Raw genomic sequence first — 12,151 nt, forward strand, 5'->3', positions numbered from 1 at the left:
TCAAGGGTCACTAGACTAGGGGTGGTGGTGCAGGCAGAAAGCGGCAGACAGTCTCAATGGGTTTGGGAGGTACAGCTGGCAGGACCTGCACATGAAATGACTGTGGAAAATGAGAGAAAGAAGAGTCATGAAAAAATTTGCATCATAACAGAAAAATATGATTTTTTAAAAAACAAGCTGTTTTTATGTCTTTTACAGAACTACCTCTCTTCTTTTTCAATCACTTTCCTTCCAGGAAGCACGGTTCCGATGGAGGAGGGCAAGGAGTCAAATGCTGTCAGGAGGAGTTGGGGGTCACTGGAGCTTTCCGTGGTCCCCTGGTCTCTGTGCCTACTGAATATGTTGAGTGGGGAACTGGCTCTCCCCAGAATAAAAGACTGTTCTGTGCCTCCCCAAGAGAAGCCTATGTGCTCTCAAACTAATTAGCAACATGTTCAAATCCTTGAAGAACTGAGAGAGGCAAAGACAGAGCTGCTGAGCATTTCACACCCTGGAAGGCATGTTAAGCAACTTGGCTCTAGCCTCCAAATCTGGTCACCACGTGTCACAGCTGGGGTGGAATGTCTGGGGGTGAAGTTGAAAGGGTAAAAGTGACTCAGAGATGAGGCAATCCTTCTCCTGAACAGCGGTTAAGCATCTTTGGTATCTTGAGGCTGTTCTGTTTCAAAGCAGCTTAGGCCTGCAGGGGTGGGCGCGGACGGAACGCCAAGGGACTAGGTGTCGTCTGAAACCTGAAGTCTAGGGACTTATGTGCACGGCACGACAGCAGGGATGCACTGTTCACACAGTGGCAATCTGCCCCTGGGACTGTGACAGAGTAGCCTTGCTTGAGAGGACAGAAGTCTTGGGCCTCTCATTTAAAATTCCTAGCGTTCTGCTTAGGAAAGCTGTTCTTTGATGAAATGATAACAGGAATAAAAACAATGTACAAAAGGACATGTTGACTCTGGCTTTGAGAATAGGAATTCAACATTTCAGCTCTAGAGACAGAGTTCCTTGTGATGGAAGGGCCCATCACTGTCACTGAAAGAAGAGGAAGAAAGAGAGGGATCTGTGGAAGGCCAGGAAGGAAATCTTAAAGAGGTCACAGGGTTGCTGAATTTTCCAAGACCCAGGCATGGGTTCCTCGGGGGGCCAGGTTACAGAAAGGTGGAGCTCCAGGTGGTGGTGGGTACTAAATCAACACTTCCTAGCAGGACAGGCAAGGTCTTGTTACAGCAAACTCCAAAGGACCATCCACATTCCCTTCTATGAGGGAATTTTCCTGTATCAAAGGTTGCTTGAAATAAGAGTCCGTTTACGTAGAAAGGAGGGGAAATTGTCTGGTCCTGCAGGCATCTGTGCAACGGCATTGACTCTCACAGGATCTGATGAGCTGAGAGAGTGAGGCTGGCCTTGTTTATAGAAGGCCAAGGTAGTAAAACAGAGAGTAAGCTGGGCTTGGAACTCTATGTCCAAGTCCAAACTATCCTTGCTGCTTCAAAACCACAGACCCAAAGGCATACTGCAAAATTTGAGCTTGGAACTCTTCAATCTGTAACATGGGTATCAGAATGAACATCAAATGTATCTTACGGGACAGTGTTTGTAGAAGGGCCTTGTAAAATAATACAGTGTTAACGTAGGTACATAGTATCATTACTGCAGTATTGCATAATGATTATAACAAGTGGTGACTGTTGGCCAAGATGACTCTCTCCAGCTATAAAATGGCATCTCTCTGCAATACCATGAGAATGCAAACATAGTTTCATTTCTAGGAAGCTAAGAAGGTTCTAAGAAACTTGTTCCCCTTAAAAGAAAAAGAAAAAGAGCAAGGTGTCCTCTGCAGTCATTTGATCAGCAATCCCAGAGCCGGAAGTGCCCCTTGGTCTGAGCTCTCCCACTTCAGCAGTCCTGAGAATGGCTCACCGTCACCACCACGTAGAAGCACCAAATCACCGAGGTGAAATGAAAGACGACCAGCTGTCCAGATTCATTGAACTTGCTGTGTTTGACCTTGGAGAGATGAAGCCGTTTGCTGATTTTCTAAAGAATAAAGAAAACCCCTCATATTAATATACAAATGTATCCATACTGGGCAGGTTTCAAACTCCTGTTTTCTCCCCACAAAAGGGTTGAACATCCATCCTTAGAAGTTTGCAGCTGGCCATAATCCAAGGTATTTAGTGTAAGCCTACTGTGTGCATACAGTGCTTGGTCTAAGGCAAGCATTTTGAGAAAGTGACAAGATGAATGCCTCTAGTCTATGTGTAAAGAAAACATCCCCAATTACTCCACGTGCCACAGACCCATAAGGAGACCATCTCCAGACAGCTTTCTCTCTGTGTCATAAATACTGCTGCTCCATGTGCTGATTAAAGGAGGCTGTGAGAGGGAACAGAAATCAAAGCGTGGTGAAGGAAGCCCAGGCAATAGACCCAACCAGCGCAAGCAAGTTGGAGGATGAATGGATGCAGAGCTGCAGTTTCCTCCAAGGCCAGGTCCTCCACCCCAAGGCACCTCCCCAGCTTCTGATCTCAGAATCCAGACATGTTACTTACATCTAAAATGTACTCTTGAACCACAGCGTGCAAGATGATGGTGATGAAGATGTAGAACAAGATTGTGACCAGGTCCTTAGGGCCATAGTGGTAGTGCACGGTCTCACTGTCTGTGGAGGTAATAAAAGTCCCATCAGCATCCCTGGGGGAAGGAAATACTCTGGGACCCAAAACTGAAATGAGATGGGAAGCAAAATGTGCCATCAAATGGTACCCATTTGCTATAGCCCCAGACTTAGAAGAAGGTTTCTGGTTTCTGCCCCAGATTCCTACCCACCCTCTGGTCTTAGCCCTTGGAAGCACCCACGAAGGTGACTAAGGAGAACCAAGTGCATGGCTGTATTGTCATAACAGTATCTCCCAAGTCTGTGTGGCAGGGCACAGTGGTTAGGAACCAGGGTTGGAGACCACCAGTCCCCATCACTGGCTCTATCACTCCCTAACTGTGTGACTGTGGATAAAGGACTAACCTCTTTGAGCCTCAATTTCCTCCCCTGTAAAATGGGACTATAGTTACGCTTTCTCAAGAAAGCACCACATAAGGGCTGAAGGTGGACTCAGAAGCTGGACTCCTCAGTTTGTACCACAGCTCTGTCCTATGTGACCCAGGGGTATCTATCTCCATGTGTGACTTTTCTGTACCTCAGTTTTCTCATCTGAAAAATGAGGACAACATTTCCTGCATAGTAGGTTTATTATGAGAATTAAATGAATAAATGCGAAGTGCTTAGAACAGTGTCTGGCACATAGTAAGTGCTATATACATACTTGCTATTATTTTTGTTGTGGGCTATGGTAAGGATCAAATGAGATAATTTGCTTACAGCAATGCCAACAATTTACAGTAAGTCTGTTTAAATGGTAGCTTATTAAAATACAATTTAATAGTAATAAATGAGACAGCATCCCAGGTAGAGCAATCTTGTGAAACTCTGCCGTTGCAGCCTGTGGACGGGGGAGAATCTGCATCCTTGCTCCAGTCAGTGGGCAGCAGGCTGCGGGGCTGTGAGCCTGGTGGCCGTGTGCCTGGGTCTGGTCTGCTCTCTGCAACCCCCACCTCCACCAGTCAAATGGCTGCTCTCCAGCTGTGCTGCATTCGCTCTGAGTCACACACACATGAGTCATCTACGCTGCTGAGATGCATTTACCAGAAGGTAGCCAGGCTGTTTGTTTCAGGGTGGCCAGGGAACAAAGTCAAGCTGACTGGGTCACTCTGGGAGTCCACCCTAATCTCAGCCACCCTAGACTGAGGGAAGGTAACGGTGGGCAGTGGTGAAGGGGTGGGAGGAGGCGGCGAGGACAGAGAGAACATGATCTTTGAAATCAGACAAACTTTCCTTTTTCCTCTCCCTCTTCCTTTCCACAAAGACCTATTCTGTGAGAGGCACTGGGCTAACTGTTGAAACATGGAGATAAAAGACACCACCCCTGGTTGGAAAACATACAGTGCAGCAGGGAGACTAACAGACAGATGTACAATTACACTACAGACAGGCACCACTCCCAAGAGGCACACACAGTGAGCCACAGCAGGCGAGGGCCCCACTCTGGCTAGGGTGAAGGAGGTGGGTAAACTGTTCACTGGTAAGGGTGAACAGGACAGCATCGGAACTTGGGGATCAGCAGGGAGGCCGGTGCGGGGGCGGAGGGCATCCTAGCCAGAGAAAGCCACATCCACAAAGAATGAAGGGACTGCGGCTGGAGTGCTGGGGGCGGAGGGGTGGTCACCATGGTGAGTGGCGGGCTGCTGTGCATGGCCTTGTATGCCATGTGAAAGGGTGTGGACTTTATCCTGAAGGCAACGTGGAAACATCGAAGAATTCAAATTAAACAGGAAAATGATGACATTTGCGTTCTGGAACATTTACTCTGGCAGCAGTGAAAATGCCCAGAGGTAAGGACACCAGTTAAAAAGCTGTTCCTGTGATCCAGGTAAGAAGCCACAGGGCATGAATCAAGGCAGGAGAAGAGAGAGGAAGGGAGAAGGAGGGCTGTCAGTGAGAGAGAGCTGATGAGCCTGGGCCACTGAGGACTGAAGGGCTGGGATCCAGGACGGGGAGTCAGGCACTGAAGACCCAAGGAGAAGACATGAAGATGAGGGAGAGGAGACTCATGGCCCTGCCTCTCTGCTCTACCACGTGTGACGCCAGGATTACATTTTCCTTGCCTTCTTCATAAAGAGACCGATGAGGTGGCCACATATTTTGAAATTATAAAATAACTAAACACAGTTTCATCATCAAGATCATCCTTATTAGGCAAAATGGGATTTATACTCAACCAAACAAGCACAGTCCAAAAATCAGTGAACAGTACCTGACAAGACCTTAGATTAGCCATTTTAAAGCCCTTTAAGAGGGTCACCTGCTATTCTTGGGATCCCAAATAGTAGGGTTCCAAAGAGATGTGACCATAGTCTGAAATCCTTATTGAAACTAGAATGAATGTAGAAATAAACACAGACTCGTGTTCCTCTGCTGTTGAGAGCTGCACACATGTATCCTCATTGGCTGGCAAACCACGCACAGGGGCTCCATGATGGGCGCTGGGAGACGACAGTGAGCAAGGTGGGCACAGCCCCTGCCCTCTTGGAGCTTAGCGGGTACATACCAAATCCTCGTACATTTAAACACCGGCAGCCAAAGAACTATAACTCAACAACAAAAACCAAACAACCTGATTCTAAAAGGGACAAAGTTCTTGAAGAGACATTTCTCCAAAGAAGAAATACAAATGGCCAATAAAGACATGAAAGATACTCAACACCACTCATCATTAGGGCAATGCAAATCAAAACCACAACAAGGTTATCTCCTCACACCCATTAGGATGGCTACAATGAAGAAAAAAATAAAATAAAATAAAATAAAAACAGAAAACAACAAGTATTGGTGAGGATGTGGAGAAACTGGAAACTTTGTACATTGTTGGTGGGAGTGTAAAATGGTACAGACACTGCAGAAAACAGTATAGTGATTCTTCAGAAAGTTAACAATACAATTACCACATATTTCAGCAATTCCACTTCTGGGTGGTAGGGTAATTGAAGGTCAGATTTCAATAAAATATTTGTACATCCATGTCCATAACAGCACTATTCACAATAGCCAAAAAGATGGAAGCGACGCAGGTGTCCATGGATTGACGAATGAATAAACAACATGTGCTGTACACATACAGTAGAAGATGATTCAGCCTTTAAAAAAAAAGGAAATTCTGACACATGCTGCAACATGGATGGACCTCGAGGACAGTAGACTAAGTTAAATAAGTCAATCACAAAAGGACAAATACTGTATGATTCGATTCATATATAAGTTACCTAGACTAGTCAAATTTAGAGACAGAAAGCAGAATGGTGGTTACCAAGGGCTGGGAGTGGGAGGAACAGGAAGTGCTATTTCATGGGTACAGGGTTTGTTTTGCAAGACGAAAAGAGTTCTGAAGATTGGTTGTACAATAACGTGAATGTACTTAACAGTACTGAACTGTACACTTAGAAATGGTTAAGATGGTAAGTTTTACATTATGTATATTTTACAATTTAAAAAACAGTAACAGCCGGAGGTGTCAATGCTCTGAAAAAACCCGCATGCAGGTGTGTCAATGCTCTGAAGTGGACTGAAGGCTGGAGGTCTGGAGCAGAAGGTTGGAGACCTGCAGAGGTGGGAGATCAGGAAGGACCCCTTAGAGGTCAGGGCAAGACATGTGGACTGTACCCTAAAGGAATGAAAGCTACTGGAGGAGTTTAGTCACATGTTCATACAGAAATCTCTTCCTGCCACAGGGAGAACAGGTTAGAGCGGCAAGGCTGGAAGAGCAGTCAGGAGGCGCCCGCGGGAATTCCAGCTGGAGCAATGGGAGAAGACATGTGCGTCGGGTAGACTCCGTGACGGAATCAAAAGAACCAGCTAACACGCTGGCTATGCAGATTGATTCGATCATGGTAACTATCTCATAAGATGAACAAGGAAAGTGAATGAGGAAAGAGTTCACAGAGTTAAGGGACACAGTCCACTTCTTGGGTTTCCTCATTCCTAGAACCCAGCCACCAAATGCCACCTCAAGGTCAACACAGCCCCCCATCCCACTCCATCACCGCTCCATTTCTGGTAACATGCCATTCCTCTGACCTGTTACTCCTACTATCATAAGGAACAGCTTCACACACAAATACTCAAAAGCTATATTCTAATTTGCAGAAATTATCTCCATGGCTTTCCTCCTTACCTGCTATCTTCCTACTTTTTGTTTTGTTTTTTGAGACAGTCTCGCTCTGTTACCCAGGCTGGAGTGCAATGGCACCATCTCGGCTCACCACAACCTCCTGGGTTCAAGCAATTATCTTGCCTCAGCCTCCCAAGTAGCTGGGATTACAGGCGCGGGCCACCACATCCAGCAAATTTTTTTTGTATTTTTAGTAGAGATGGGGTTTCGCCATGTTGGCCAGGCTGGTCTTGAACTCCTGACCTAAGGTGATCCACCTACCTTGGCCTCCCAAAGTGCTGGGATTACAGGTGTGAGCCACCACACCCAGCCCTATCTTCCTACTTTTGATCAGAGGAGGAAAGTATTAGATTGGTGCAAAAGTAGTAATAAGTTGGCTCGGCGCTTTCTGTTTTCATAGAGCTATAGAGGTTGGACCTTTGTCCTCTTCCGGGTGCCTATAAACAAACTGATGTTTTTGAATTTTTTTTTTCTTTTTAAATTTTGGTTGCTCACTAATTCTTACAAAAATCCTCAAACAAGACCGGGCGCAGTGGTTTACGCCTGTAATCCCAGCACTTTGGGAGGCCAAGGTGGGTGGATCACGAGGTCAGGAGATCGAGACCATCCTAGCTAACACGGTGAAACCCTGTCTCTACTAAAAATACAGAAAAAAAACAATTAGCCAGGTATGGTGGCGGGCGCCTGTAGTCCCAGCTACCCAGAAGGCTGAGGCAGAAGAATGGCATGAACCCGGGAGGTGCAGCTTGCAGTGAGCTGAGATTGCGCCACTGCACTCCAGCCTGGGCGACAGAGCAAGACTCCATCATAAATAAATAAATAAATAAATATCCTCACACGACCCAGGTTAGAGCTCCCACTTCTCACAGAATGCCCCTGTCGTGCATGAGCTCTCAAAAAGAACAGCAATCGTTTGGCAAGAATCTATTATATTTTTTTAGAAGAATAAGTCCAGCACATCTCTGGCCTATGAGACCAGAGAGATGACTCTGATTTTGCATCAAAACAAAATGCCTACAAAGACCAGGGAGAGCTCAAATTAGCCAGGTGGTCCAGGTGTCTTAAGACAGCTGCTTTCAACACAGAGGCCCACTGCATTAAGCAGGTCATATTCTTCACTTCCACAGAGAAATAGGCTTTACACTGTTTTTCTTTAAACATATCACCCTCTTGGTCTATCTTTCACATCTCCACTTTGAGAGAAACAAGTTTAAGAGATATCCGCTGATCTTTTAACCTTACTAAAATAAATACACATTAAAACTGAGATAAACGGTAGCAACAGGCAGCCTCGGTGTCAGGGACACACTAGAGAGGAGGGGCACATCCCACACTGTGTCCCGCAGGGGTGAGGGAGGCAGTGGCGAAGCTGCATCTCCGTCGCTGTGGCTACGGGAGAGGCGCAACCCAGTGGCTGGAGTCCCAATATTTCAAAAGCAAAGAAAAATCTTTACGTGAAATCATCTGATTTTAAAATGCTGGTGACTAATTCGAAATTTTTAAAAACACTGTATGGGCCAACACCAGACTGGCCAAAGAAAACACATCTGCGGGCCAACTCTGACTACAGACCACAGATGTGTAACCTCCAACCTTCCTGACCCCTGATACCTTTCCAACACCAATACTCGATGAGCCTTCTTCCTATATAACCCGATGGAGTATGCCAATATGCTCTAGTGTAGGAATTAATCTAGCTTTGGTAAAAAGCACCTTCAATAATGACCTTCCTACCGTAGTGGGTTATCCCACCTCCTACCAAAAGTGACACTCGCTTTGCTTATCTTTGATTACAGTTTAAAGAGAGACCTGGAACAGTCAGAATCTTGGCTGTTTTGACAATCTCTGTGGGCAGCTGTCCCTTTTGGGGAGTCACATTCTGCTTGACCTCCTGCTCCGTTTCCTATGACTAATAGATATTTTCCTGTTTCCTTCTGAGGTCACCTGCAAGCGGCTTCTCCTGCCTGCCTTTACATTTCCCAATCCTGTCTGGATCCCACTGTGCGGTCTCTGACCTCCTCTGCACAACCTGAGCTGGTGTCCACTTACTACTGCCATCCCATCTGCTTCTGAGAACTCGTTTGAGCTGGGGCAGGCATCTGCCCTAGAAGCTTCTTCTTTTGTCTGAAAGCTAGTTGTTTAAAGAGCATCACTGTACTCCCAGTTTCTTTCCGAAGCCCTGCAAATCTGGATTTGTAAAATTTTCTTCTGTTGGTTTCTGTGCTAAGAGCCAACTCTGTTTTCATATTATTTTGAGTCTTTTACACTATATATAAATCCAGAATTAGATACGGACACATCACCACAAACAAAAGCCGGAGGCAAATGATCACCTGGGGAAAATATTTACAATTCAGATCAGAGACAAAGGGCTAATCTTGCTAATAGGTAGTAAGTTGCTATAATTTGACAATAAAAGGATTTTTAAAAATCGAGTAGAAATGAACAAAGGATATAAACAGACAAGCCACAGAAAAAAGAAACATAGAAAAGATGATCCTTATACATTTAAAAAAATGCTCAGCCTTACACAGAAGAGATATGCAAATTAAAACTACACTGAGATACCATTTCATACCTATCAGATTGGCAAAAATCCAAAGCTTGACAATATATTCTTGCTAAGGCCGTGGGGAAACAGACTCTTTCTTACACACTGCCAGCAGGAATGTAAAACGGTACCACCTCTTTGGAGGGCAATTTGGCAATTTCTATTGAGATTACAAACGCATCAATCCTTTGATGCAGCAATTCGACTTCTGGAAATTTATCCTGCAGCTGGTACCTGCTCCAGTCAAGATGACATGTGTACAAGGTTATCCACCACAGCACTGTTTTTAATGGTAAACGAATGGAAACAACCCGTGTTGTTTTATCTATAGGGAACTGGCAGATACAGTTATAATACACCAGGGTTACTCAACATGTGGCCATGGGCCAATAGCATCAGTAACACCTGTGAGCTTAGAAACGCACATTCTTGGGCCCTGCCCCAGGCCTACTGGCTCAGAAACTTAAAAGTAGAAATCTGTATTTAGCCACACCTTCAGGTTATGCTGACCCAGCAACAATTTAAAAAATATGTATGTAAGCAATAGAGCGATTTAAAATGAGAGAAATGAAATCAAGAACGGGGAAAATTGTAACCAGGGCATTTATGAATCAGAACAGTGGTTACTTTAGGAGGGGTGCTGACTGGAAGGGGCAGGAGGAAGCTGGGGTGCTGTATCTTGATCTAGGCTAGAGCTGCATGGGTGTGTACACATGTAAAAATTCATCAACATGGGCACTTGGCTGCATGCACTATACCTCAAAACAAATTTTTAGAAAGCTGATGATGCTCTCTACATATTGATATGAAATGATATCTAGGATACGTTATTTGTTGGGGAAAAAAGCCAGGTACAGAAGAAGCATATAGTATTCCATCTTTTATGTAAGAAAGGGCAGGAAAGAAAAATATGCATTTGTATCTACATAAAGCAACACTGGATGGCCAGTTAAGAAAGTGTGGGAGGGTACACAGGACACAACAGGGACTGCCTACAGGGAGGAGGGGTGTGAAAGGAAGGGAGGGCAGGATGGGAACAAGACTCTCCCTCTGTAGTCATGGACTGAATGGGGTGCAGGGAAGCTAGGAAGTGGGAAATAGTCTATCTTGGTCTAGGTTCAATTGGTACAAAAACCTTGGCCTAGGTTAGAGCTGTACAGGAAAGTGTTTCCATACGGATTTATAATTGAACCATGTGAACGTACTTCTATTCGAAAAATAATTTTTAAGTAAGTCTTCAAATTCTTCCTGCTTTGTACAAATAAAGTGGTGTCTTCTTATCTACCTTGTTGCTCTATTTTTTTCCATAGGAAGCCAGACTGAGCATGAAAAGACCTGAAGCTCACTTCTGGAACCGCCACTTGTCTGTCATATGATCCAGGGTCTCTCTGTCTCAGTTACCTCTTCTGAACAATGAGATAAAACCATCTACCTTTTCTCACAGAGCTATACATTGTAAGGTGCTATGCAAATAGATGAAAGCATTATGCCTATTTCCAACAGAAAGAATCAGACACTAAAGGAACAGAAGAGTCACTTGCTCTATGCTATGCACGGTACTGAATACCTCTCATGGGAACATTTACTCTTCACAGTAATCCCATGTTATTATCTCCATTTACTGACATGGCGCTGAGGCACTGAGGTGAGCAGTTGCTGTACCCCCAGGACCTGCAGCTAGGCAGCAGTGGGGCCAGGACTCAACCGTGCTACTAATGCCAGGGCCAAACCCATTAGCTCCCCACCAGGCCTCTCTGCCTCCTGATGTCCCTTCAAATCACACAGAAGGTGCACTCATTAAACCCTGAAGGCCTGCCCTACCCTCCCAGGTGGCAGGGAACAAAGAGGCGCTTAAGACAGGCATGGGGCAAGCAGCCTCCAAGGGCAGCATTCTGACCTCCACCCCTCCCCACTCTCCAGGCTGCTGGTCTACTCCCTCTGTGGCCTCCCAACCTGGAAGATGTGACCAGTGGTGTTTTAACTACAAGCATCACCACAGTTCTCAGACACATGAGCATAGACACACCCACACATACACACACACACACAGGCTGTTATAGGTTGAATTGTGCCTCCCAGCACTTTGGGAGGCCGAGGCGGGTGAATCACGAGGTCAGCAGTTCAAGACCACGCTGGCCAAAACAGTGAAAACATATCTCGACTAAAAATACAAAAATTAGCTGGGCTTGGTGGCAGGTGCCTGTAATTCCAGCTACTCAGGAGGCTGAGGCAGGAGAATCACTTGAACCTGTGGTTGAGTGGAGGCTGCCGTGAGCCGAGACTGCGCCACTGCACTCCAGCCTGGGTGACAGAGCTAGACTCCGTCTCAAAATATATATATATTTGAAGTCCTAATTCAGATAGAGTATTTACAGAGATAAATTAAAATGAGGTCATTAGGGCGGAACCTGTTTCAATATGACTGGTGGTCTTCTAAAAAGGGAGACATTTAGATACAGAGATAGACACAAACAGAGGGAGGGTAATGATAAGAGACACAGGGAGAAGATGGCCATTTACAAGCCAAGAGAGACCTAGAACAGATCCTTCCCTCACAGCCCTCAGAAGGAATCAACATTGCCATCATCTTGATTTCAGACTTGTGGTCTCCAGAACTATGAGACAATACATTTCTGTTTAAGTCACTCAGTTTGTGGTACTTTATTATGGCCATCCTAGGAAATACACACATACATACATACACACACAAACACACACACACGCGTGTGCCAGAGAATTAAAGATCTAACAGATCTTTAAAGTTACCATTTTAACTCCACATTGCATGCTTTGGAATATATTTTCTCCATTTTTATAGTAAGGAAGGAAG

At 45.2% G+C, this 12,151-nt stretch overlaps 1 protein-coding gene across 2 annotated transcripts in view; it reads right to left on the reverse strand.

Annotated features, from left to right (window-relative positions):
• The window catches only part of TRAM2 (translocation associated membrane protein 2), an 81,172-nt gene that overhangs the window by 17,174 nt on the left and 51,847 nt on the right, over positions 1-12,151 (reverse strand). For both annotated transcript variants that reach the window (XM_033217432.1, XM_033217433.1), the window contains 2 exons: positions 2,544-2,653; positions 1,912-2,028 (listed from right to left, as the gene is read on the reverse strand). In XM_033217432.1, coding sequence (XP_033073323.1) covers positions 1,912-2,028; positions 2,544-2,653 — 227 coding nt within the window. The remainder of the gene's footprint in view (positions 1-1,911; positions 2,029-2,543; positions 2,654-12,151) is intronic.

Source organism: Trachypithecus francoisi, unplaced genomic scaffold (genome assembly GCF_009764315.1).
Source record: "Trachypithecus francoisi isolate TF-2019V2 unplaced genomic scaffold, Tfra_2.0 Lachesis_group10, whole genome shotgun sequence".
Lineage (NCBI taxonomy): Eukaryota > Metazoa > Chordata > Mammalia > Primates > Cercopithecidae > Trachypithecus > Trachypithecus francoisi.